The sequence below is a fragment of the Macaca fascicularis genome, chromosome 15, assembly GCF_037993035.2.
Source record: "Macaca fascicularis isolate 582-1 chromosome 15, T2T-MFA8v1.1".
NCBI lineage: Eukaryota > Metazoa > Chordata > Mammalia > Primates > Cercopithecidae > Macaca > Macaca fascicularis.
In genome coordinates this window covers 81,446,820-81,474,195 of record NC_088389.1, presented here as the reverse complement: position 1 = coordinate 81,474,195, position 27,376 = coordinate 81,446,820, and the positions used below count along the sequence as shown (strand labels likewise).

Here is a 27,376-nt window from a genome sequence, read left to right as displayed (position 1 = left end):
CTTAAGCAAGAGATGAAAATACAGAGCCAGATATGAAAAAATGTTAATAGAACTTTAAACATCTATATAATAACAGATATATAAAAAGAGTTAAAAGTCAAATGACTAACCAGGAAAAGGTATTTACAACACATAAAGAAGGTAAAGGACTAATATCCAGAAGATTTTAAGATCACTTACAAATTGTCATATAAAAAGACACATCAATAGAAAATGGGCAGTGCTATGGACAGGAAATATTAATGGTTTGAGGAGATGACTCAGTGAACCAAAGATTATGAATATGTTTGTAGCAGACAGACATGGTATATGGAATCCCTGACAAGCATGACAAGAACCACATGTAGACACCTAAGGCTATGCGATTTCTGTTGACAGCTGTTTTCTATTTAAAAAGCTAGTACTACTTGGAAGAGGCTGCGGCAGTGGTGGATATTTTATTTCCACAAATCCCCCATCAAAATAAACAAAACAAATAGGAAGGCATAGCCAAAATCTCAAGGATAGCATCTATAATAGAATTGATGACAAACCCAAAATATGAACAGGTCGGGACAGCCATCAGCAGCTGTATGACTTGCATCGTATCAAGAGAGAGAAAATTGGTGTCCTGAGAAAAGAAAAATGTAGTTCTTCTATGATCTGTATATACCAAAAGACCAGAACTTCCCTGATGAACTAAGTCCCACCTGGAGGGGATGACACTGTGAAAATAAACTGAGTTATAGGGACAGTAGCCCCCTCTGTTGGTTAATTTTATGTATCAACTTGTTATGTGTTTTTGTATGAGGTTAACATTTAAATCAGTGAGCTTCGGATAAAGCACATTGTCCTCCAGAATGGAGGTGAACCTCATTTAGTCTATTGAAGGCCTGAATATAATACAAAGAATGGCCTCTGTGAGCAAGAGGGAATTCTCCAGAAAACTGCCTTCAGATTTAACCTGCACCATCAGTTCTCCTGGATCTCTAGCCTGCCAGACTTCACACTAGAACTAGAAAATTTACTTTCCTGGGTTTCCACCTGCTAGCATTTGGACTGAAGCTATACCATTAGTTCTCCTGAGTTTCTAGCCTACTGGACAATACTGTAGATTTGTACTTCCCAGCCTCCACAGTCATGTGAACCAATTCCTAAAAATACATACATACATGCATACATCCTGTTGGTTCTGTTTCTCCAGAAAAACACTGACTAATCCACCTCTCTACCTCCCACTCCCACTCCAAAGAAAGTAGTGAAGGTTGAGATCAATGTTGATAGAGTGCATCAAAGGAGGCATTTTTCAGTATATCAAAAACTTGGAAAGAAAAGTTGGAAGATTGGTGGCAGGGAGGTCTGTGGGGAGGTTGGCAGAAGATTGGTGGCACGGAGGTCAAGGGGGAGGTCGGCGGATGGACCTTTTGGAAGAGATACACACAAAGCCCATTCTGTGAACAAAATGACCCATGGTATGGATCTTGCCTGTTTCGCAGCTATCTGAGGGCTCGCTTAATGGGCTCATGAACAAAGTGGCTATGGCAACAGGTATAGCTTCTACACCGCACAGGTGTCCTGCCACTAATTTTCCAATTTTTCCTTCCAAGCTTTTGAACAAAATTGACTTTCCTTCACCAAAACTTATCTGGCAACTGGGCTACTGGCACTGTTGAATCAGCCTGTTGACAGAAGAGGCCAGTTCAAAATCCCAAACAAAGCTTCATTCTCCTGAGGAAACCAACTAGTCTCTTAGTGTCAGGTTGATTACAGTAGGCCTCTTTCATCATGGAGGAGGCATCAATTTCTTTTTTACAATAGTTCAAATATTTTAGGTATGGGTTTGTCTATTGTATTTTTACCAATATCACCATTCTTAGATTTACAAAATGACTTATATATCCCTATGATATTGCAGAAAATTGCCTCCTTGGATGCACTTGCTCAACCTTGATCTCAACCTTGTGGGTAGGACTGGGAGGTAGGGAGGTGGCCTTGTCACGGTTTTCCGAGAGAAACAGACTGAAAGACACATTTTCTTTTCAGTTTAAGACAGAGTCTCACTCTGTTGCCCAGACTGGAGTGCAGTGGTGTGATCTTGGCTCACTGCAACCTCTGCTTCCCGGGTTCAAGCGATTCTCGTGCTTCAGCCTCCCAAGTTGCTGGGACTAGAGGTGTATGCCACCACACCCGGCTGATTTTTTTTTTTTTTTTTAATAGAGATGGGGTTTCACTATTTTGGCCAGACTGGTCATAAACTCCTGACCTCAGGTGATTCACCCGCTTTGGCCTTGCAAAGTGCTGGAATTACAGGTATGAGCCACCAAGCCCAGCTAAAAGACACATTTTATGGCAAGGGATGTATGACAATGCTCTGTGTCTTCGAATTCACTGGTATTACCATATTTTTCATTATTCAAAGGCAACTGGCTGTATAGGACAGTAGATGATCAGTAGGCTCCATTATGGCACCAGCTAGTAGACAATATTGAAGTTAGGATATATGCCTTAAACTGACAGTTTATTATTTTATCTCCAAGAATGCATAGTTCCAGGAATAAAGTATTTACGTTGGAGTGGCCTCTGTAATTATTTAACCAAATAACCCACTGGAGGAATTTTTGCTTCTCATTAGTATGACCTTGGGCTAGGGGATTTGAGAGTCCTGATGCCCAAGATAGGAAAGTTCTCTGAGGGAACACAATTATGGTCTATAGAGGTATAAGCTGAGATTGTACCCTGGCCATTTTGGATTCCCCATACTGAAATAAAAACTGTCAAAAGGAGCTACAGTATTAGCCAGAGCAATTATCCCAATTATTGAGGTAAAATTAGGAGGACCATGTTTGGAAACCACAGAATTCATTATATACCTGTTAGTTCCCCTTTACCTAGTAGTCCTCCGTATTTGCTGTCCTTGACAGTGAAATTTTAAAAAGTTGTATACAATCCTTGTTTCAAATTCCATTCATCCCTTCATCATCCCTCTGAAACAAATTTTTTTTTTTTTTTTTTTTTTTTGGAGACAGTCTTGCTCTGTCTCCCAGGCTGGAGTACAGTGGTGTGACCTTGGCTCACTGCAGCCTCTGCCTCCTGGGCTCAAATGATTCTCCTACCTCAGCCTCCCGAGTAGCTGGGACTACAGGTTTGCGCCACCACCCCCAGCTAATTTTTGTATTTTTAGTAGAAATAGGGTTTAACCATGTTAGCCAGGCTGGTCTTGAACTCCTGACCTCACGCAGTCTGCCCACCTCAGCCTCCCACAGTGCTGGGATTACAGGCGCAAGCCACTGCGCCCAGCCTAAAACAATTATTTTGAGGGTCACTACCACTTTGCCAAATTCAAAGGTGGATTCTCAGTCCCCACCTTACTTGACTTCTCAGCAGCATTTGACACAGTTGATTTATACCTCTTGTTATTATAGTTTGCCATACCATACTCTTTATTTTCTTCTTACTGATATTTAACCTCAGTGTCATTTGTTAGTTTTGTGGCATTCCCCCTCATTCCCTCATATTGTCTTCAGTCAGTGGACATTTTGTGTTGCTGTAACAACACAAAAAAAATACCACAGACTGGGCAACTTATAATGAAAGGAAATTTATTTCTTACAGTTCCGGAAGCTGAGAAGTCCAAGGCTGAGAGCACCACGTTTGGTGAGGGTCTTCTAGCTGTGTTATCATGGCTGAAGGTGGAAGGGCAAGGAGCCTGATAGAGCAAGAGGGGACCACATTTGCTTTTATAACAAGCCTATTCTTATAACAAACTCACTCCCATGATAACATTAAATCATTCATGAGGCCTTATGATCTAATCACCTCTTATTAGATTCCACCTCCCAACACTGTTGCGTTGAGGATTATGTTTCCAAGATGTGAACTTTGGAGGACACGTTAAAACCTACACTCATTGTTTTGTGATCTCATAGTATTTATTAACATCATTGTTACCACCTATATTCCAGGCACCCCAAAATGTATGTATCCATTCTAGACCTCACTTCTGAATTTTATCTTATTATTACTATTTTTATTTTTTGAAATGGAGTTTTGCTCTTGTTGCCCTGGCTGGAGTGCAATGTTGCAATCTCAGCTCACTGCAGCCTCTGCCCCCTGGGTTCAAGCGATTCTCCAGAGTAGCTGGGATTACAGGCATGCGCCACCATGCCCGGCTAATTTTGTATTTTTAGTAGAGATGGGATTTCTCCATGTTGGTCAGGCTCTGAATTTTAGACATGTGAAGTTAACTGTCAACTTACCATCATACTTGGATATCAAATAGCCTAATACAAACTCCTGGGCTTTATCCCACCAAGCCTATTTCATCTGCTGTCTTCCTCTTTCTCACTAATGATAATTCTATCTTTACAGTTGCACTGACCAAAAGCTTGATACCATCTTTGATTCCGGTCTTTCTGTCAGTCATTACATCTACTCTATCAGGAAATCTTGGTGGATTTCTTTAGAAAAATATCCAGAAGTTGACCATTTCTTATCAGTTTGGTTGTCATCACTCTTTTATCTATCATCAGTTGCCTGGAATATGAAAAGAACTTTCCTAACCACCCTCTCTGCTTTCAACCTTGTCTTTAGTCCATATTTACTGTGTTCTACCCACAGTGGACTGATTGTTGCTCCCTGAAGGCAGGAACTTCTGCCTTAGGGATTTGAGTTTGATGGTGTCTTCCGCCTGGAATGTATTTAGCCACATATGTAAAACAACCAACTCCCTCTCCTCTAAGTTTTTGCTTCAGTATTACTAATGATCAATCTATTTCAGATTTTAGCCTGCTGCCATTTTACCTCCCATAATTTGGATTCCTTCCTCTTGCTCATTTTTTCCCCAGTCGCACTTAATAATTTATAACATACTATATCATATTTCAGATTTATTGTGCTTATTGTTTTCTTCGTGGATAGACTGGAAACTTATTTGTAGAATTTGTTCATCAATTCTTTCACATGCATAGGGCATAGTAGCCATTCAATAAATGTTTTTTTGAATAATGAATGAATAAAGAATTATAAAGAGAAGGAAGCACTCTGCCCCATCACTAAGAGACATGCCTCCCTGCTGCTGCCCCTGCCTACCCCCCAACAAGGGCTCTCCAATCAAATCTAAATAGTTTGTTTTGAGAGTGTCTTATTATGAAATATACTGCTTTTTATGACACCTTTCATACCATTTTGGGCATTACATATTGAATTTCTGCTAAGTTTTGGCCAAACAAAAAAGAGGAATAGAACACAAAAAGAGGTAAACAATTATAGTAGAACATGTAAGCAAATTATAGTATTCTGATTCAGAAATAATGAATTCTAGGATATTGAAATAACTTGTAGATTTGATCAATTGCTATTGGTATTTTGAAGGAGAACCCAAGTGGTATGAGAATATGGAAAACAGAAAAGTGTAGTTGTGATATTAAAAACACAAGGATAATTCTACAGTTGATGTTTTTGAAATAAATCCTAAATAAGGTTCTAGGACATTATCAAAGAATACTTTATGAATATTTCTTAAAAGAAATAGTGATTTCTCAAAGCCAGTATGGGTTCTTCAAGGGAAATTCTTATCAGACTAACCAATAACCTTTTAAAGTAGAATTACACTAAATACAGAACATCTAAATTCCATTGAAGCATGTTTATCAAATTGTGATTAACATGATGTTGAAAGGGATGTAAAATATGTTACACAATAGAATCAAGATCCCCAAAGATCTCAATAGACTGGGAATATATTTACACAAATACCTACAGGATAGTTTACTTGGCTGTAAAATACCAGTTGCGCTGTACAATGGGAGAAATACGTGGCTTTGATAGTTGTCTGGGTGATTTTGTTAAATCTTATTTGAAATACTTTAGGTGGTTTTGTTAAATCTTAGTTGAGTCTGTAGCATGATGTACATGCTAAAGAAGCTTACACACTTTTAGTCTGCATCTACCAAGAGTGTTACTCAGTATCTCTCATAGTGTCCCAGGAATATGAAACTGAATTCTGGACATGATGCTCCATCATGATGAGCTGAAACACATTCAAGAGTGACCAGGGAGGCCAGGCGTGGTGGCTCATGCCTATAATTCCAGCACTTTGGGAGGCTGAGGCAGGTGGATTACCTGAGATCAGGAGTTCGAGACCAGCCTGACCAACACGGTGAAACCCCATCTCTACTAAAAATACAAAAAATTAGCCAGACATGGTGGCGGGTACCTATAATCCCAGCTACTCGGGAGGCTGAGGCAGGAGAATCGCTTGAACCCTGGAGGCGGAGGTTGCAGTGAGCGAAGATCGTGCAACTGCACTCCAGCCTGGGTACAACAGAGTGAGACTCTATCTCAAAAAAAAAAAAAAAAAAAAAAAAAGATTGACCAGGGAGATAAGGCATCTCAAAAATATATATGTTAGGAACATTTGAACAAGCTAGGGATGTTATTCTTCATGGTATCTCAAGCAGCGTATAACAATGTCTAAATAGTTAAAAGCTCATCCATGCGGGAAAGGGACTTACTTATATGTTCCACACAATCTCAACACTTCCTGTCTCCTACCCTTGTTGATTTTTGTTTATTTTTTTCTCTTTAACACATCACTATTAACATACTATGTATTTTACTCCTTATTCTTGTTTCCTGTCCCTCTACCCTTACCAGGATAAAGGTTACATGAGGGAAGGGATTTTTTTTCTACTTTGTTCACTACTACCTTAGCCTTTATGCCAACAAAAGTGCCTGGGCCTGGCTGGGTGCAGTGGCTCACGCCTGTAATCCCAGCACTTTGGGAAGCTGAAGTGGGCGGATCACGAGGTCAGGAGATTGAGAGCATCCTGGCTAGCACAGTGAAACCCCGTCTCTACTAAAAAATTAGCCGGGCGTGGTGGCGGGCGCCTGTAATCCCAGCTACTGGGGAGGCTGTGGCTGGAGAATGGCGTGAACCCAGGAGGCCGAGGTTGCAGTGAGCTGAAATCACGCCACTGCACTCCAGCCTGGGTGACACAGCGAGATTCTGTCTTTTAAAAAAAAAAAAAAAAAAGTGCCTGGGCCCATAGTTGGTGCTTAAGAAGTATTTTATTGAATGATAAATAGCCATAAGGGGTGGAACTAGAATCAGTGGGTGAAAGCTTCAGAGAGTCAAATTTTGTTTCAGGTGAAGGAAAAACTTTGTTAGAAATATTAAACTTTTCTGGCCATGTTGGGAAAGTAATGCATGCTCCAACCTTGGAAGTGTTATAGCAAATGCTTCCTGAGTTAACACTTGGTAGAAGTACTACAGAAATGATGTTGGTAGGGATTTGAAATTAGATAATCTGTTTTCTTGATGGAATTCTTTAATTTTGTACAATATATTTAGACTGATTTTCCCTTTTACATTGAGAACCAGTAAATGCCCACATTAAACTTGCAGCTTTATATACAGTCTATCCTAAAATATTATTTGGTCTTGAACTTAAGACAAGCACATGTAACAACTTTTATTCTTGGGTTTTATGTCCCTACTTTTTTCTGAAAAGCAGTGATTCTGAAGCACAGACCTCTCAAACTTTGGGAACAATTATTGTAGAAACATCCCAGAAAATAAGTCCTACAGAAGATGGAAAAGACCAGAAAGAAAGTGATCCAAAAGAAGACAGCCAAACAAAAGGAAAAGAAATAGTACAGACATATTTAAATATAGATGGCAAGACCCCAACGGTAAATGACACAATTTTGCTTAATTGTATGCTATGTTTTAAATTTTATCTTATGCTTTATAACTTAAGTAAATAAAAGTTACTATTGATTTAATTTGAATTCTTAAAAGTTAAGTCTTCTTTGAAGTATACAGTGAAAATATTCACTTTTAAACAATTTTCAGGTACTTGTTTGTTAGCTTTTTCATAGACAAAAATGAAAATAAATACTATTATTATAATTCTTAAGATATTTATATCTCAGCAAAAAAGTGGTTAATAAGCTCATTATTGTTTTCAGGTATATGAAATATTCCAAGTGAGGAAACTTCTTTTTGTATATTAGTCTTTGCAATGATAAAGTCATTTAGTCTGATTAAATCTTTAAATTACTTATTTTAGCTAACTTCTCAATGTATTTTAAATTTTGAAAAATTGAAGTTCTAATACAACTTTTCCAGTAATTCCTACTACTGATACAACATGACACCAAATGTTTACCTATTTAGCATAAATCAGTGAAAAATTAAGGAAAGTTCATTTTTATTTTGTTGTAAAAATTAGGTTGTCTTTGAATTAACCTATAAGATTCTTTTAAAACATAATTCAAAAACATTTATTTTTTGAGCTCTTGCCAGCACTTTGGAGGAAAGGTCTTCTTTAGTTACTACCAGAATGAAGTACAGACCAAGAATATATGCTGAATGCCTGCTGATTGATTGATAAATAGATTTTATAGAAATTTTTGCTGCTCTTCATTGACACTTGATAGGTTAATCTTTCTCATTTCAGCTACTTTTTTGTGTATGTTGAGGTATATCATTGTGCGTTTAAGTTTCTGTGATTACTAATACGATGTTCAGTACTTTCTCATGGTTATTGGCCATTTGGAATTCTTTAGTAAATTGCGTCTTCAAGTCTCTGCCCATTTTCCAAATGAGTTATCTGTATTTTTCTTACTGGCTTAGAAATTTTTATATATGCTATATATGAGCCTTTTGTTAGTTATGTATTGTAGATATCTTTTCCTACTCCATGGTGTGCCTTTTTACTCTTCTTTCTGGAGTCTTCTGAAGAATATAGCATCTCAATTCTAAAGTGGCCAAACTTACCAATTTTTTGTTGATGAATAGCACATTTTGTGTTCTGTATAATGCATTGCTTACTGTAACATAGATATATCCTGTATGACCTTTCATGTTATCTTTTCCTATATTTTTCTGTTTTGATTTTCACATCAATGTCTAGTGTTGATGTTTTTCATGTGATGTAAGATAGGGATTAATTTTACCAATTTTTCCCCAATGTTTGTCATGAACTTTTTCCTTGCTTTCTTCAAAGGTGCCACCTTTATTGTAAATCAAATGTACATAAACATAGGGATATTTATCTAGGCTTTTTCTTCTATTCCTTCAGTAAATGTGTCAGTATCATGCTGTCTTAGTTTCATTTTAGTAGTCTTGATTGCTTGTTGAACAAGTTTCCTACCTTCTTGTTCATCAAGAGTCTCTTCTTGGTCCTTTACTCTTCAAAATGAATTTAAAATCAGCTTAAGTTCTACAAAAACTTTTTTGAGATTTTGATAGTGACTCTATTAACCAAAATTAATATAAAACAAGAAGAAGATGCTGAAAGGTGGAGAGAAGGCAGCAGACCAGCTAGGTACCTCATCACTCAAGGAACAACATGGTGGTGAGTTCTCTGGGTTTTCATTTTGCTTCATGTGTCCTGGCCTGGATACTTGAAATCCCCAACCTAGAAACCCCAGTAGGTCAGACAATACATGCCCCGGATAAAACCCTTCTTTTAGCCAAGTCACCTGGAAAAGGCCAGCCTAGCAAGACAGAGAAGCTTACACAGTTAAGTGTCCTACTCCAGGCAAACACCACAGAAAAAATTGCAACCCTGTTTCCAGCCCCATCTGTAAAGACCTAATGGGAACTTAGATTCCCACTCTTACCTGGCAATAAGTAGATACTCTTCACCTCTCCTCCTCCTATCAGAGTGATGCCAGAGAAGACCAAGTGTGGAGCTAGTGATAATGACCTCCTCCTGGGATCCCCAACCCCTGGGCTGCAGACTGGTACCTGTTGTGGCCTGCTAGGAAATGACTCACACAGCAGAAGGTGAGAGGTGGGTGAGCCATTGTTATGGCCTGAGCTCTGCCTCCCGTTAGATCAGCGGAGGCATTAGACTCTCACATGAGCATGAACCCTATTGTGATCTGTGCATGCAAGGGATCTAGGTTGCCGCTCCTTGTGATAATGTAATGCCTGATGATCTGAGGTAGAACAATTTCATCCCGAAACCATCTCCACCTCCCCAACCCCCTCCACCCCCCATCCATGCAAAAATGTTTTTCCACAAAACTGGTTTTTGGTGCCAAAAAGGTTAAGAACTGCTGGCTCCCTCCTTTCCATGTCACTGGATATCACATAGGGAACCTGGATATCCATCTCCATTCAGCATGAAATGCCTTTCGCTTCTGAGCAAGATAATTTCAGAGGCCAAGTGCAGAGATGGGGAATTTAATTACCACTCACACCTAACAAGCCCCAACCCCCTCCCCATGATGTCAGTGGAAGCCTACTGGGGAACATTAACGAGGTCCCCCTCCATTATCCAGCCATGATGGTATCAGCAGATGCCTATTGGGTAGCCTGAAGTTCTGCCTCCACCAAGCAGTAATGAGGTGGCCCTCCCCAACCAGTTTGTCAACTAAGACTGCCACTTCCAACTGGCAGTAATTAGATGGTGTGCTCCTTGCCCCATCAGTGTGGTGTCAGATGAGGCCTTTTCAAATAAGATTCAGGTAAGATGCAGAACCTTGAAATATAATAGCCAAAATGTCCAGGATACAGTTGAAAATCACACCTTATACCAAGATCCAGGAAAACCTTAACTATAACAAGAAAAGACAATCAACAGAAGCCAACAGCAGGATGACAGATGTCGGAGTTACACACAGTCCCCAACTCACTACAATGGTTTGAGTTAAAACTTTTCTACTTTATGTTGGTGTGAAATTGATACATGTTCAGTAGAAACTGTACATTGAGTACCCGTACAACGGTTCTTTTTATCACTTTCAGGACAATATTCAATAAATAAATTACATGACATATTCAATACTTTATTATAAAATAAGCTTTGTGTTAGATGATTTTGCCCAGGTATAGGCTAATGTAAGTGTTCTGAGTAGGCTAGGCTAAGCTATGATGTTTGGTAGGTTAGATGTATTAAATGCATTTTTTATTTATGATGTTTTCAACTTAATGAGTTTATCAGGATGTAATAATGGATACCCATTGTATGTTAGGAGGCATCTGCATGTGACAAGTATATTAAAGTTGCTGCCATCAAAATGCTTCAACAAGCAATTAAGGACAGGCCTAAACAAAACAAAATAGGCCTAAAACAAAAAGCAATAGAATATCCCAATAAAGAATTAGAAAGTCTCAGCAAATAGGTAGAAGATATAAAAATACCCAAATCTAAATTTTAGGACTGAAAAATTAAATAACTATGTTTGCCCCACAGGTAGTGGCATTAATCTTTATCACCCAAAATTGATTCAGATGTCAAGACTGATGGCACCATACACGCACCATTATTATTCACATAATGGAACAGAGAATCTTGAAATGGATCCACACAAGTATGAACAACTGATTTTTGACAAAGGTGCAAAGGAAGGATAATGTTTTCAAAAATGGCGCTGGAACAAATGGATATTTCTGTGCAAAAAATAAAGGAACCTATACCTACACTTTACACTTTATGCAAAAGTTAATTTGAGGTGGATCACATATAAATGTAGAATATTAAATCATAAAACTTTCAGAAAGAAATGTAAGAGAAAATCTTCAAGTCTTAGAGCTGAGTGAAGAGTTTTTAGACATGATACCAAAAGCACGATCCATAAAAGAAAACGTCAGTAAATTCAACTTCATTAAAATTAAGAACTTTTGCTCTTCAAAAGACACTACATAGAAGATGAAAAGACAAGCCATAGAGCGAGATGAATATTTAAAAACCATGTGTCTGACAAAAGTCTTATAGCTTGAATATATAAAGCACGCTGAAAACTCAACAGGAAGAAATTAAACAATCCAGTTACAAAATAGGCAAAAGACAGGAGCAAACATTTTACCAAAAAAGGATATATGGATGGCAAATAAGCGCATGTAAAGATTTTCAATATCCCTATTAGGGAACAGTTAAAGTAAAAATTAGTGAAAATAGCAAGTGCTGACCAAGGGGGCAGGGAAACTGGATCTCTCATATATTGTTCATGTGAATATAAAATTCTACAATACAGCACTCTGAAAAAGTTTGTCAGTTTCTTAAAAAACTAAATTTACCATACAACCCAGCTATCGCACCCTTAGACACATCCCACAGACATGAAAATATATGTTTACCAAAAAAACTTGTACACGAATGATCAAAGCCCCTTTATTTGTAGTAGCTGAAAACTGGGAACCACCAAAATTCTCTTTAGTAGCTGAACAGCTAAACAAACTGTGGTACATCTGTAACACAGGAAACTTCTCAGCAATAGAAAGGAGCTAACTATTGACGTATACAATACCATAGCTTTCTGACCTCAAATTTCTCATCTTGGATTGGGAACTAGGCTTTCTTTCTTGCCTTCTGCATTCTGTGTTGCTATTTAAGTGGAATTTCAAGATCACAAGGGATTGTTGGTTGTTCTACATGTTGCTGGCTACATTGTTGGTCACTTTTGTATGGTCTCTGAATTTCTGCTTTCACTTCATTTTTGGCCTCTGACAATTTCGCTTATATTTTTTGCCATGTTAGAAATACACTGTAGGTGTGTTTGTTTCATAGTATGAGAGTTTTCTTGAGTTTGTGTTCAGTAATAGTACTGGAAACAGAAGCCCACTTCTTTGTAATTTAATTTTAGCTACTATTAATTTGATACCAAATCTGGTGACTGATATTAGTAATTCAATTGGTAGTTGTATTTTGGATTTTTTTTTTAAACAGTGCTCAGTGCATGGCTGATACTTAAATACTAATTGAATCTTAATAAGCAATTAAAAATTTATATGCCGGTTCTGAAGATAAGTTTAAATGAAGCATTTCAAAAATATTTTGAGAAATGAAACATTGTTAGGATTTTATAATTTCTGAGACTAATCAGTTTAAAAGAAAACCTTATTTTAGATATAGACTTCTGGTGTATGTGTTGATCGGTTTCATGACTTTCAGGTGATTTGTTGCTGGATTGGGATCTTTTAAAAAGTTCTTTTTCAAATAAGAAATAATTTTCTAGATTGAATATATCTATGTTTCCCAGCCAATAAGTTCTTAAACAAGGCTGGGCACTGTGGCTTACGCCCATAATCCCAACACTTTGGGAGGACGAGGCAAGTGGGTCACTGGATGCCGGGAGTTTGAAACCAGCCTGGATGGCATTGTGAAACCACATATCTACTAAAAATACAAAAACTAGCTGGGGGTGGTGGTGTGCACCTGTAGTCCCGGGTACTTGAGAGGCTGAGGCATGAGAATCGCTTGAACCCAGGAGGCGGAGGTTGCGGTGAACTGAAATTGTGCCACTGCACTTCAGCCTGAGTGACAAACCCAGACTCTGTCTCAAAAAAAAAAAAAAAAAAAAAAAAAATCTTGAGACCACATGTTTTACTACTAATATATACATTTTTAAATTGGTGAAGCATTTTAAAACAAAAGTCAACAAAGGCTTCATTTTGTTCAGCCTCCATGTATTAGAGTGCCATGAAGAAAACATACAGCTTCAGGAAGTTATTTTATTATTGTCAGCCTTATTTTTGGCTTTATTTGTCAGAAGGCTATTAGCTTCATTTGTCAGCATATAATAGAGTATTTGAGAAAAGGGCCTATATTTTCAGAGAATAAGTTATCAATTATTCACATTTTACTTTTGTTACTGTTATCATATTTACTCGTAAGTTTTTAAGCTGTCCCTAAATTAAATTTCTACTTCTTTGGAGTTGATTTTGTATCTGTATCTTCTGCCTGCTAGTTTAAGTTCAGTGTATGTAAGTACATTTGTAAGTTCTTGGTATCAGTTATAGAATTTTATCATCTAGAGTTAAAAAAAAATTTTTTTCAGATTTTTTTGTGAGAGACAGTCTTGCTATGTTGCCCAGGCTGGTCTCAAACTCCTGGCCTCAAGCAGTCCTCCTGCCTTGGCCTCCCACAGACTTTTTAAAAAAATTCTGCATAAACAATTGTATTTTTAAGTGAAGAAATGTTATTTTTATTAGTTCACTTGATCTTCTTATTGAAGAATAATACAATTATTATGAAACCTTCAAATTTAGGACTATTTTCATGATAAGAATGCCAAAAAACCAACTTTTCAAAAGAAGAATTATAAGATGCAAAAGAGTTCACATACAGCAGTTCCTACTAGAGGTAAGAATGTGTATGCAATTAACAATATGTCTTTTAAAAATTAAATGTAATTTTTCAAATACTATGAGCAATATTATTTTTATATAGTCAACAGAGAAAAATACAAAAATATAACTGCCCAGAAATCAAGTAGCAATGTTATTTTATTACGAGAACGGATTATATCCTTGCAACAACAAAACAGCGTACTTCAGAATGCCAAGAAAACAGCAGAATTGTCTGTTAAAGAATATAAAGAAGTTAATGAAAAGCTCCTCCATCAACAGCAAGTATCTGATCAACGATTTCAGACAAGCAGGCAGACAATAAAGGTAAAGAGAACTTTAAGATTGAATAATTGTATACTATATTGTAAAAGTGGATATTTTGTTTTATATGTATTGTTTAGTTTATATTTGTGTTAGGCAGGTCTATGAGTTTTAAAAAATCCCAGGCACTGTTTACTAATATAATTAGTTTAATTACTGGACTTCTTTAATAAGGCTCATATTAAAGGATAACATAGATGAGGGAGGGAACTCTGAATCAAAAAGACACTTTACTAGCGTTCCTGTTCCACTTAGTTTTTCTCATCTTTGAAATATTTTTACATGTTTTGTATTGTGTTACATCTTAGTTTTTAAAAGCAGGCTTCATATATATATAGAGCTTACCCATTTCCCTATGTTTGAAACTTTGTGTTTATGATAAGTTACATTATTAAACTAATATATTAATCAGTTACTCTTTGCAAATACTAGTATAAAATGTGAAGATTTTAATATAAGTATCTATTTTAATGTATTCCAGTAACCTATGCATGGTTCTTTTTACTCAGGCAAATAGTCACATTATACCTTACTCCTGGTAAGGTAATCTTAAAGCATAAGTTTAACTTACACTTTGAGATGAACTTAAAGCAAATGAAAAAGAAAAGATTTTTTGTTCTTTAGGTCTCCATTCTTTATGTTATTTGCTTGTGGAATGAATGATTTGTTAGAAAATTATTTTGCAGAGAAAAAAATATTTCATTATATTAGAAAACAGTATTTAAATCACTGTCACACATAATTTTAAGTTACACTTAAATTCTCTAATATCTAGTGCTTTGATTCAAACAATACATATAAACATTTTAATGGTGAAGGATTAGTGTTATGACAGTTAAGAATTGTGTTCTGACTTTATTCCCAGAGTAGCCTTGTACCCAAACCTTAACTGCATTCCAGCTTACACCAGAAGTTTCTGGATTTTACAGGCTTGGCCGTTGGAAATGTGGCAATGGGATACCAGATGAGACTGAGCTCTATGTTACAATTTAGACACAGTCACTGATACCACAACCACTGTATAGGAACCACATTTCCCAGAATGATTTCATCCCATATATATTTTACTGGCTAGTATTTTCTTTTCTTCTCTTTAATATCCTCTCTTTCTTCTCTTTCCTTTTCCTTTCTCCTACTCTTCCTTTCTTTCTTCTCTAGTTAAATGACATTGTTTTATATCTCACCATGATATTATAAACTATATGTATTCCTAAGTTTTTTTTTTTGTGCAAATAGCAAAGTGACATGAAAGAACATTTTTTAAAAGAAAGAAAAAATTCTCAGCTTTAATTGTTCAATCTTATTACACAAAAAACAATTGAACTTTTCAGTGTTCTCTTAAATAATATACTAGACCACAGGCTTTTCATAAGAGTAAATTCTGACATTGTCAGAGGAAAATTATAAAACGTTAGCGTTGTTATAAAAACTATTTTACTTATTCTCCTTGGAAGAGGAATTTTCTTCGTTGAGAGTTTGAAAAGTAGTGGTATAGTTACTTCTTGGGAGTTTCTTAAATTACATACACTATGAGAAAAATAAAAATAGTACACTAGGGATTCAACTAAAAATCTGTGTTAGACATACTTTTTTTTTTCCTTTTCACAACCAATTTTAATTTCCTTTCTTATAATTTTTGAGATGCCATACTTGGGTAGTATCAAGTAAGAAATCCACATTTTAGCACAGATTTCAACTACTTGTAAAGAGAAAATTAGGAGGAATAAAAAGCACTTCAGTTACTATATGGTTCATGTGCATTTTAGAGAGAGTATGTTATAGATGATCAAATGAGTTACTTTAATATGAATTTTTCCCTGAAGCTACTCTCAATTCTAGCTATTTCAAATCTTATCTATTCTAAGGTAAATATCTTACTTTTGCTACTATGTTATAGGTATAACTTATATTTCATTGTTATATGTAATTTTATTTTTAATACAGATTTTCTTTAGATGCTAGAAAGGTCCAAGAACATCTAATATTCAAAAAGTACTTCAGGAAAGAATAAGAATCAGAATTTAGAAATTTTCCATCTCAAAAATCGCTATGAACTCAAATAAATGTAACGAGTGATTAACTAGAATTAGATTTAATTTGAATATTCTGTACATAGGGAGAAATAACTGATGTGGTAACTAAGAATTCTCTACTGATAAAGTAACTCCCCAAGTATTACATAGATACAGATAAATTATCTTTAGTTAATACATTGGTATAGACTTTGTGGGCTCTCACATAATAACTAAAGCTTGGGATGGAAGATGTCAAGATCCCAGATTCTCATCTACTGAGAAATTCTTCAGGTTACCAACTTGAGGATTTGGGTAGCATCTGTTGATTTCTGTGATATTTTTAATAATGGAACTTAGGAAAACAGATTAAGTTCAGTCTTTCTTTTCCCGCCTATTTATGGTGGAATTCCTGTATGCTCGGTAAATATTCTAATTTAATTATTTTGTATCTGTTTCTCGTGATTTTAAAACCCTCAACATTTTTTTTTATTCCAAAGTATTGAATCAGGCATCAACAGGTTTTGAACTTATAGGCCTTGAATTTATTGTGCATTAATAAGTAATATTTAAGATAGATTTCAATATTTGGGCAGGCTTCATACTAAAAATATTACTTTATATTCAGGAAAACTTTTCAAAGACTTTCAGCTTTTTCATATGTAATTAAAAGTACCATTGTTTGTTAGGAGGTTGAAAAGAGGAACACAAAGTATTCTTTGGCATTTTTTTCCCTATCAGTTTCATTGCATTGTGTTTTAAACCATTATAGAATTTCCTCAACAAAGCTTAGAAAAAGAAATATGAACTGTATAGGCCAAACCGCTGAAGTTTTGGAAGAAAATTTTAACCAAGATTATAGATTTTTTACATGTTTAGATTGAGCTGTCATCACTTTAACTGTATTCTTTTTTTTTTTTTTTTACATTTTGCCTACTCTAAAGATATGTATGACATATAGATAGTATTTTACAACTATGAGCTAAATAGTATACTAGGTAAATGACAAAGATTTGTGATTCCCAAAAGCAGGTACTGTAAATATCAAAGTAAAATATTTTAAACCTATTTTGAAATGCACTATAGCCCTATACTAAGCATTATTCTATAGATGGAATATATAAATAGGCATCAGCTATTTTCAAGAAAAATTAAGTATAAGTCTTTTGCATTTGTTCAAAATATATATCTGTTGCCACAAGTAAAGATATGAGTAAAAAACATGCTAGCCCCATTCTTCAGAGCTCCCTTTTAATATGAGGAAAATGTTATACACATACAATGTTTAATTTTATAGATTTATTTATGTTTCGCAGGTCATATACTAATTTAGACAAAAAGTAGGGAAAGAATGATATTTTCTCAGACTAGGCATTCAAACATGAGAAATTAACTTTGTTTTCTATAAAGGATTTTTGCAAAGTTAGGAGATACAGAAAAATAGAAAGCACATATAAGAAATACCCTTATACCCTTTAGAAATTAACATATATTCTTCCACTGTATATTTTAAAGATAGAAAATGTGATAAATAAAGCTAAATTTTTATTTAATCATTATCTACAGCCCCATCCTCTTCTACTCATCTCTGGAGACACTTTCAGGTGTTCATGCTAATTTTCCAATAATTTAAAAAAATTGCTACACACATATGTACATTGATAAATAATATACAGCATTATTTTTATTGCAGTATAGTTTTTGTTCGTTTGTTTGTTTGTTTTTGAGACAGAGTCTCAGTCTGTCACCTAGGCTGGAGTGCAGTGGCACAATCTCGGCTCACTGCAACCTCCACCTCCCGGTTTCAAGCAATTATTTTTGGCTCAGCCTCCCAAGTAGCAGGGACTATAGGCAAGCAACACCATGCCTGGCTAACTTTTGTGTTTTCAGTAGAGTCGAGGTTTCACCATGTTGGCTAGGGTGGTCTCGATCTCCTGACCTCACGTGATCCACATCAGCCTCCCAAAGTGTAGCCATTGGGTCCTGGACTTTTCTTTACTGGGAGACTTTTTATTAGGGCTTCGTTCTTGTTACTTGCTATTGGTCTGTTCAGGTTTTGGATTTCTTCATGGTTCAATCTTGGTAGATTGTATATGTCTAGGAATTTGTCTATTTGTTCTAGATTTTCCAGTTTATTGGCATATAGTTGGTGATAGTAGCCACTAACAATGCTTTAAATTTATGCAGTATCTGTTGTAATATCTGCTTTTTCACCTCTGGTTTTATTTGTCTTCTCTTTTTCTTGGTATGGTTAAAGGTTTGTATATTTTGTTTTACTTTTTGAGAAACCAACTTTTTGTTTTATTGATTTTTTTCGTATTTTATTCATTTTAATTTCATTTATTTCTGCTCTGATCTTTACTATTTCTTTTCATCTACTAATTTTGGGTTTGGTTTGCTCTAGCTTTTCTAGTTCTTCAAGATGCATCATTAGGTTGTTTATCTGAAATTTTTCTTCTTTTTTGATGTAAGCACTTTTAGGTATAAACTTCCCTCTTAGTATTGCTTTTGTTGTGTTCCATAGGTCTTGGTATGTTGTGCTTCAATTATTTGTTTCAAGAAATTATTAAATTTTCCTCTTAATTTCTTGTTTCTTAATTTCTTCACTTGTCGTTCAGGAACATACTGTGTAATTTCCATGTGTTTCTATAGTTTCCAAAGTTCCTCTTGTTATTGATTTCTACTTTAATTCCTTTGTGATCAGAGAAAACACTTGATACAATTTCAACTTTTTTGAAATTTTTAAGATTTGTTTTATGGCCTAACATATGGTGTATTCTTGAGACTCATCTATATGCTAGGGAGAGAATGTGTATTCTGCAGCTGTTTGATGAAGTGTTCTGTAAATATCTATTAGGTCCATTTGGTTTATAATATAGATTAAGTCTGATGTTTCTTTGTTGATTTTCTATCTGGATGATCTGTCCATTGCTGAAGGTAGGGTATTGAGATCTCCAGCTATTATTGTATTGTCATACTGAAGTCTGACTTTCTCTTTAGTGCTAACAGTATTTGCTTTATATATCTGAGTACTCTGACGCTGGATATATAGGTATTTATAATTGTTATATCCTCTTGCTAAATTGGCCCCTTTATCAATATATAATGACCTTCTCTTTCTCTTTTTATATTTTTTGTCTCAAATTTTAAAAATGTGATAGAAGTATAGCTACTCATGTTCTTTTTTGGTTTCCACTTCATGGAATATCTTTTTCCATCCCTTTATTTTCAGTTGTGTGTGCATCTTTATAGGTGAAATGAGTTTCTTGTAGGTAGTGTATCATTGGGTCTTGTTTTTTAATCCATTCAGCTACTATGCATCTTTTGGTTGGAGAATTTAGTCCATTTGCATTCAGTATTATTATTCATAGACAAGTACTTGCTACTGCCATTTTGTTATTTATTTTCTGGTTGTTTTGTGGTCCTCTCTTTCATCCTTCCTATTTTTCTTTGTGTAAAAGTGATTTTTCTGGTAGTAGTTTTTAATTTCATGCGTGGTGTGTGTGTGTATATCTGTTGTAGGTTTTAGGATTTCAGGTTACCATGAAGTTTGCAAATAATGCTTTATAACCAATTATTTTAAACTGATGACAACTAAACTCTGATTATAAAAACAATAGACAAGCAAAGAGAAACCTAATATACACTCTCCATTTTAACTTGATCCAATCCCCCACTTTTAAAGTTTTTGTTGTTTCTATTTATATCTTTTTTTGTTTACACATCACAATTACACTGTTATTCTGTATTTGTGTATGTACATGCTATTACCAGTGAGTTTTTTTTTTTTTTTACCCTCAGATGATTTCTTACTGCTTATCTACATCGTTTTCTTTCAAGTTATAGAACTCCCTTTAGCATTTCTTGTAGGACAGGTCTAGTGTTGGCAAAATTCTCAGCTTTTGTTTGTCTGGAAAAGTCTTTATTTCATCTTAGTGTTTTAAGGATATTTTTGCTGTAGGATAAATGTTTTTTTCTTTAGCATTTTGAATATGTCATGTCACTCTCTCCTGGCCTGTAAGGTTTCCACTGAGAAGTCTGCTGTATTAGAGCTCTTTTATATGTTATTTATTTTCTTTTTCTGCTCTTAGGATCCTTTCTTTATCCCTGACCTTTGGGATTTTGATTATTAAATGCCTCGAGGTAGTCTTCTTTGGGTTAAATCTCTTATTTGGTTTAATTCTATGACCCTCTGATACCTAGGTTATCTATGACCTTCTGATACCTAATATTAGTATCTTTCTCTAGATTAGAAAAGTTCTCTGTTATTATTTCTTTGAGTAAACTTTCTATCCTGATTTCTCCCTGTCCCTCTTTTTAAGGCAGTAACTCTTACATTTGCTCTTTTGGGGGCTATTTTCTAGATCCTATAGGCAAGTTTTATTCTTTTTTTTCTTTTATTCTCCCCTGTGTAGTTTTAAATAGCCCATCCTTAAGCTCACTACTCTTTCTTCTCCTTGATCAAGTCTGCTGTTGAGAGACTCTGATGCATTTTTCAGTTTGTCAGTTGAATTGTTCAGCTCCAAAATATCTGATTGGTTTTTAAAAATTATTTCAATCTTTTTGTTAAATATCTCTGATAGGATTCTGATTTTTTTCTGTGTTTTCTTGGTTCATTGAGCTTCCCCAAAACAGCAATTTTGAATTCTCTGTCTGAAAGGTCACATCTCTCTCTGTCACCCTGGTATTAGCTACGAGTGCTTTATTTAGTTCATTTATTGAGGTCATGTTTTCCCGAGTGTTTTCAATGCTTGTGGATATTTGCTGGTGTCTGGGCATGAAAGTGTTAGGCATTTATCCTAATCTTTGGATTCTGGGCTTTTTTGTACTCTTCCTTCTTGAGAAGGCTTTCTAGATATTCAAAGGAATTGAGTGTTGTGACCTAAGTCTTGGGTCACTGCAGCCGCATCTCCACTAGGGGATACCCTAATCCCAGTAACACTGTGATTCTTGCAGACTTGTACTGCCTTGGTGGGCTTAGGTAAGATCCAGGAGAATTCCCTGGATTGCCAGACAGAGACTCTCATTCTCTTCCCTCACTTTGCCCCAAACAAAAGGAGTCTCTCCTTCCATGCTGGGCTGCCTGGAGTTAAGGGAGAAGTGACTCAGTCGCTTCGATGTCCACCACTGCTGAGGCTGTGCTAGGTCACCCCTGAAGCTAGCAACATATTGGTTATTGCCCAAGACCTGTGGCAACTAGTGCCTGGCTACCACCGATGTTTATTTGAGGTCCAAGGACTCTTTAGTCAGCAGGTAGTGAATCGTGCCAGAACTGGGTTCTTCTGATTAAAACAATGTATTTTTTCTCCTTACATATTAAAATCTGTATTGCAAAAGTACACATCAAGGGATAGAAATAGGGTAAGGCAGACTATATTGACTTACTCTTCCAGTTTGAATAATCAGATTTTTGACTTAAAGGTGTTACTCATAATTGAATTGAAACATATGAAAATGAGTCCCAAATTTTAAGGCTAATAAGATGTAAATGCTCTCTTTTTTGTTCCAATAATATTACTTAAGTGTATTTTGGCTGTGGATACCTCTTTCTAGTAACATGTGTGTCATCCTAAAGATTAAAACAGTATTAGCTCACAGAGACAAACTACCAGAATCCATATTATCAAAGAAAATGTGGCCATTATCCATAGCACACTTTTTAGAAAGTCTGTTGAATGTTTTATATTAGGCACTAACTATGTATAAAACTTCAGCTGACAGATTTTGCTATGGTTTGAATATGTCCTCCAAGTTTTATGTGTTGGAAACTTAATCCCTAAATTCTTATGTTGATTAGAGGTAGGGTAATTAGGATTACAAAAGGTCATCAGCAGGGTCCCCATGATGGAACTGGTAGCTTTATAATGGAGGAAGAGAAACCTGAGCTGACTGGCACACTCTTGCTCTTTCACCAAGTAATGCACTCTGCCATCTCATGACCTGGCAATAAGGCCTTCACCAGATGCTGTAACCATGCTCTTAGACTTCCTAACCTCCCAAACCATGAGCTAAATAAAACTCTATTCTTACAAATTGGCTAGTTTGTGGTATTCTGTTATAGAAATAGACAACAAACTAAGACAGATGTCACATGAAATTTTTGTGGAGTTATACATTCTGTATAGCATATGTTCTAAAAAGCTCTCTCCTGAAATAATGTCTCTAGAGAAAACAGAATAATCTTTATCATTCATTTATATATGAATGGATGAGTTATTTTATTGATTATCTCTCAGTATTTGTTTAAATAACAAAAATGATTTCAAGAGTTGTATTATTGCTACTGACTGAATTGTGTTCCTCCAAAATTCATATGTTGAAACCCTAACTCCTGGTATGATGGTGTTGGGAGACGGGGCCTTTGGGAAGTAGTTAGATTTAAAGGAGGTCATGTGGGCCCTCATCATGTGATTAGTGTCCTAATAATAATAATAAGAGACACCAGATTCCACTCTCTCTTCCATAATAGGACACAACAAGACACCTGGCATCTGCAAGCCAGGAAGTGATCTGCCGCTAGAACCTGACTATGGTGACACCCTGGTCTTAGATGGCTAGCCCTCTAGAACTGTGAGAAAGTAAATTTCTGTTCTTTTAGCCACCCAGTCTGGTGGTTTGTTTTGACAGCCTGAGCAAACTAATATAGATTTTGGTGCCAAGAATGAGGTGCTGCAGTAACACATCAAATGTGGAAGTGGATTTGGAATTGGGTAATAGCTAGAAGATTTTTGAGGTGCTTACTGGAAATACGTATGTTAAGGGTGATTCTAGTGAGGTCTCATATGGAAATGAGGAACACGCTACTGGAAACTAGAGGAAAAGCAATCCTTATGATAAAATATTTGTTTTTAAAAAAACCTTGGATTGGCTGAATTGTGTTCTAGTGTTTTGTAGAAGATACAACTTGTGAGTGATGAAATTGGTTGAAATTTCTAAGCAAGCATTACATGAATGCCTTGATTTCTCCCGATTGCTTGGTTAAATGTAAAGGAGAGAGATAAATTGAATAGAAATTGTTAAGCATAAGTATACCACAACTTGGAAGATATGGACATTTTTCAGCCTACTGATAGTGCAAATAATGAGAAAGGTTGTTTTGAAGAGAACATTAAGAGTGTGGCTGTACAATCATTTGATGAGGAGATTTGTGTGAATGTGAACCAGGGACCTAATCCTTCTCAACAGAAATCAGGAACAGAGATTGGATTATGCCAGGAGCAACCAGCTGGGTCTAAAGGAAATGGAGAAATAGACAATGAAGGAAAGCTGTCAAACTTCCTGGATTTTCAGGATGGGCCAATAGATCTATTTAACTATAAACCTGCACAATCCTTCAAGAAAAGAGAAGGACCCCAAAAGCAATTCACATATTGCCATATTGCCACTCCCATCATGGGCCCAGAGTGCAAAGACTCAGGGATTAGGGCTACCTCCACATTGGTTTTAAAGAGAAAGAAACTATATAACTTCCAAATTGTAGTGAGAAATAGAATTTTTAAAAGTGTAAAAAGTAGACTAATCTCCATTAATCTAAAACTATTTACTGTTTCTGTCTTATTTTGATATTCTTCCTACATCTTACATATTGTTATCTGAAGGAGCTAAAGTTCAAAATTTTTGTCATGTTATATTTATATCCATGTATACATGTATATAATATATATACATTTTATATGTGTAATAATTTTATTTGAGTGATTAGAATTTTTTTTTTCATGAACTCTTGTTCTTTTCTTGGACATTAATTTCTTCTTTTATATCTTTAATCATTTTAAACAAGCTTATATATTCTTTCAAGTCACATGTTCTTGAGGTTCTAATCTTCCTATTTATTTTTTCTGCTTACTCTCAGCCGGGATGGGATGTTTCTACATGTGTTTACAATTTTGATTTGCAGCTCAGCTTTAGTGGATGTGTTTTTCTCTGTGATAATTCCTTGAACCTTGTCTTTGGGGAGCATTCATCCAGACTGTTTTCTGTTTGCTTTTGCTACCCACCACTACTTAATATTTATTCTCAGGGTAGTAAGATTCCTGACCTATGCTGAAAAATTCAGATTTCAATCCACAAGAGGTAAAGTCACAGACATAAACATTACCAGTAGAGATAACTGAAAATTTTTGTACTCTGTCCTGGTCCCAATCAGAGACGTATTTCTTTATTACCTTTCTAACCTAGCAATATTTTTTAGTCTACCCTTGAACTAGAGTTGCAGCACTCCAGAGGATTCTCAAATTTGGCCTCTCCAAGCCCAAGGTCAAAGTTTCAGCTCCTGCTCCCACAATTCCTGAAGTTGCTGGCCCTGGTGATTTCCATGCAGCAGGTGCTACCAAACATCCAGTCACATGCTCCCTGCTCTGCTGCTGGCTGCTCTCCATAGGTGACTATAATCCCAGCCCTCGAGTCACTTTTTTTTTTTTTAGATTATTCAGCAATACTTCAAAAAGAATACTTGATATCGTATATTTTCTATGTGATACAGAGGGTTTTCAGGTTATATTGTCTTCCAGACTGCCAATCTTTAGATAGTTTTAAAAATTTTAACTGTATTTCCTATCAAATATGATATCACAGATTGAACAAAATATTTAAAATTTCATGAGTAAAGAGTACAGTGGGTGTATTATAGCCTATAAATCTCACATGAACTTTCAGTGGCTGTCTTCTTTTTTTTTCTAAGTTAATTACTAGAAGAACAAAGACAAATCATACTAATACATATAGGCATAACAGTTCAATACTATTCCAATTCCTTTTCCCACTTAGTATTTTCTTTACTTCATGATTCTGTGTATTTGGAGGCTAATGCAATTAAAACTACCAACATTTAAGGATTGATCATCGAGAATATTATTGCCCTTAGTTGGAGTAAGCCAGTGTTGGGGCTCTCAATGGTGGAAATATCACATCTGTACCATAGTAGTCATCTTTCCTCTTGTCTCAGATTTCCAAATTTGGCTGCATAGTAACCCCTTAAGATCATTATTTCATTCATCAAACATTGATTGGGTATCTTCTGTGTGCTAGGGTCCATGAAGGGTAATGGGAACACAACAGTGAACTAGACACAGGTATGGTTTTACTCTCATGGAGCTTATTTGTCGTAAGAGACAGAATATAATAACCATGCAACAGAATAAGTAAAATAATTAAAGATTACAGAGAGTGCATTGTAATTAAGGATAAAGGAGAGAAAGGTTGGCTTTAGATCAACCTTGGTCAAGGAATGGCATTTCTGAGAAGGTAACATTGGCACCAAGGCCCAAAGCATGAGAGGTAGTATAACAAAATTAGCAGAATCACTTTCAGGTTTATTAGGAGTCCTCTTGCACTTTTCAACCTCATGAGTACACTGCCCTGCAGTACAGAAGAAGGATAATAAATATTAATGGGGAAAAGTTACTCTAGACAGATTATGATAATAATAATAGTGAGAATAGCTAACCTTTATGTGCTTAGTGCTTACTACATACAGGGCACCTTGTAAGCACTTTATGTGCATTCATTCATTTAATTTTCACAACATCCCTGTGAGATGAGATACTGTTTTTATCTCCATGTTACAGAAATTAACTATACAAGTTCGTATGCCTACTGAATGACTCAGCTACTGATGCCTTCTCAAAAGTTTATTTTGATTTGTTGTATTTATTTTTTGAAAAAGCTGATTTTATTTTTCAGTAATAAGATTAGGTTATATTTGCACAGTGGAAGCTTTTGCAAACTGGGTATTTTTCTTATTTGATCTTCATAACCTGTGATGTAATTATTCTCATTCAAAAATATTTCAGTTGAAATCTAGAGAGTTTAGTTAACTTGTCCATGTTTATTTCAGTAGTATGTTTTAGATCTTTTGCTCAAATTCCGGTGTTCTGACTGTATTATGCCTTCTTTGCTATGCAATGTTTCAAATAAATGCATTCTCAAGGTCACAATAATACACACATAGGAAGGAAAGTTATTTTAGTGTTCTAAAATCAGAATAGCATATATATTAAATGATTAAAAACTTTAATCATTGAATGATCTTTGTTATTTACTTTTTAAAAAAAACATATTCATTTGTTAATTTATTCCAGCTCATTCCTTGAAAGATTTGAGGCAGTTAGTGTCTATTATCATGAGTTATTTTTATAGAACCTTTGAAAATACAGAAATGCTCTAGAAATATCATCAGATATCACATATTTGGCTTTGTATATTTATATACATGTTTTAAGTAAAAATACCACTTTATAGTAATAATTAAAAACAAATCTGCTTAAAAGTTATTATCTGAGCCAACTGTGGAAGTAGTCAATAAAAATATACATAAGCAGATTCATAGTAGCAATACCTTATTTATCTGAGCTTGTCTTTTCTCAACAATGCTAATACATAAGACTTCTCAGCTATAACAGAAGTTCCTGGAGACTTCTTAGCTATAACGGAAGTTCCCTATGATAGTTTCAAGAATTGTTAACGGAAGCTATTGTAGACTGTGGCAACAGTTATATGTCTATGTTCGCTACAGCTGTGATTGTTGCTTAAAGTACACATGGGAACATTCTTCAATTAATCATCTTCAGAACAAGGGATATCATATGCTGGAATGTATAAATAAAGTATTTGAGTATGTATTTATATTTCATATCAAATTAAATTTAGGGCACTTAGAAATATCATGACATTTTTGTGACACTTTAAATTTGCAAAGCATTTCACATACTTTCACAATTTGAGAAATACAGAATATCCATGAGTTAATTGGATAAGAATTATTATCCTATTTTTATATAGAAAGAAAAGAGACTGCATAAGTAAATGACTTATCCATGGGTCGTGGCTAGTAAGTGGTAAGTCTAAAACTTGAACCTTGTGTTCTGACTATAGAGTCATCTATCTCTAATCATCCTGCACAGATTTTTAAGAAAATAAAAATACCGACATATTTTACATTTTACCACTTATAGAATTTTTTCAAAATTATATTAAAAAT

General features: G+C 35.3%; 1 protein-coding gene across 13 annotated transcripts in view; it reads left to right on the top strand.

Annotated features, from left to right (window-relative positions):
• CNTLN (centlein) overlaps positions 1-27,376 on the top strand; it is a 369,520-nt gene that overhangs the window by 262,564 nt on the left and 79,580 nt on the right. For 4 of the 13 annotated variants that reach the window (XM_065530484.2, XM_015437120.4, XM_005581669.5 and 1 more), the window contains 3 exons: positions 7,491-7,671; positions 13,985-14,078; positions 14,166-14,389. In XM_065530484.2, coding sequence (XP_065386556.1) covers positions 7,491-7,671; positions 13,985-14,078; positions 14,166-14,389 — 499 coding nt within the window. Of the gene's footprint in view, positions 1-7,490; positions 7,672-9,652; positions 9,776-13,984; positions 14,079-14,165; positions 14,390-27,376 lie in introns of those variants that run through there. The other 9 variants (XM_074017428.1, XM_074017427.1, XM_005581668.5 and 6 more) reach the window with 7 other exon arrangements.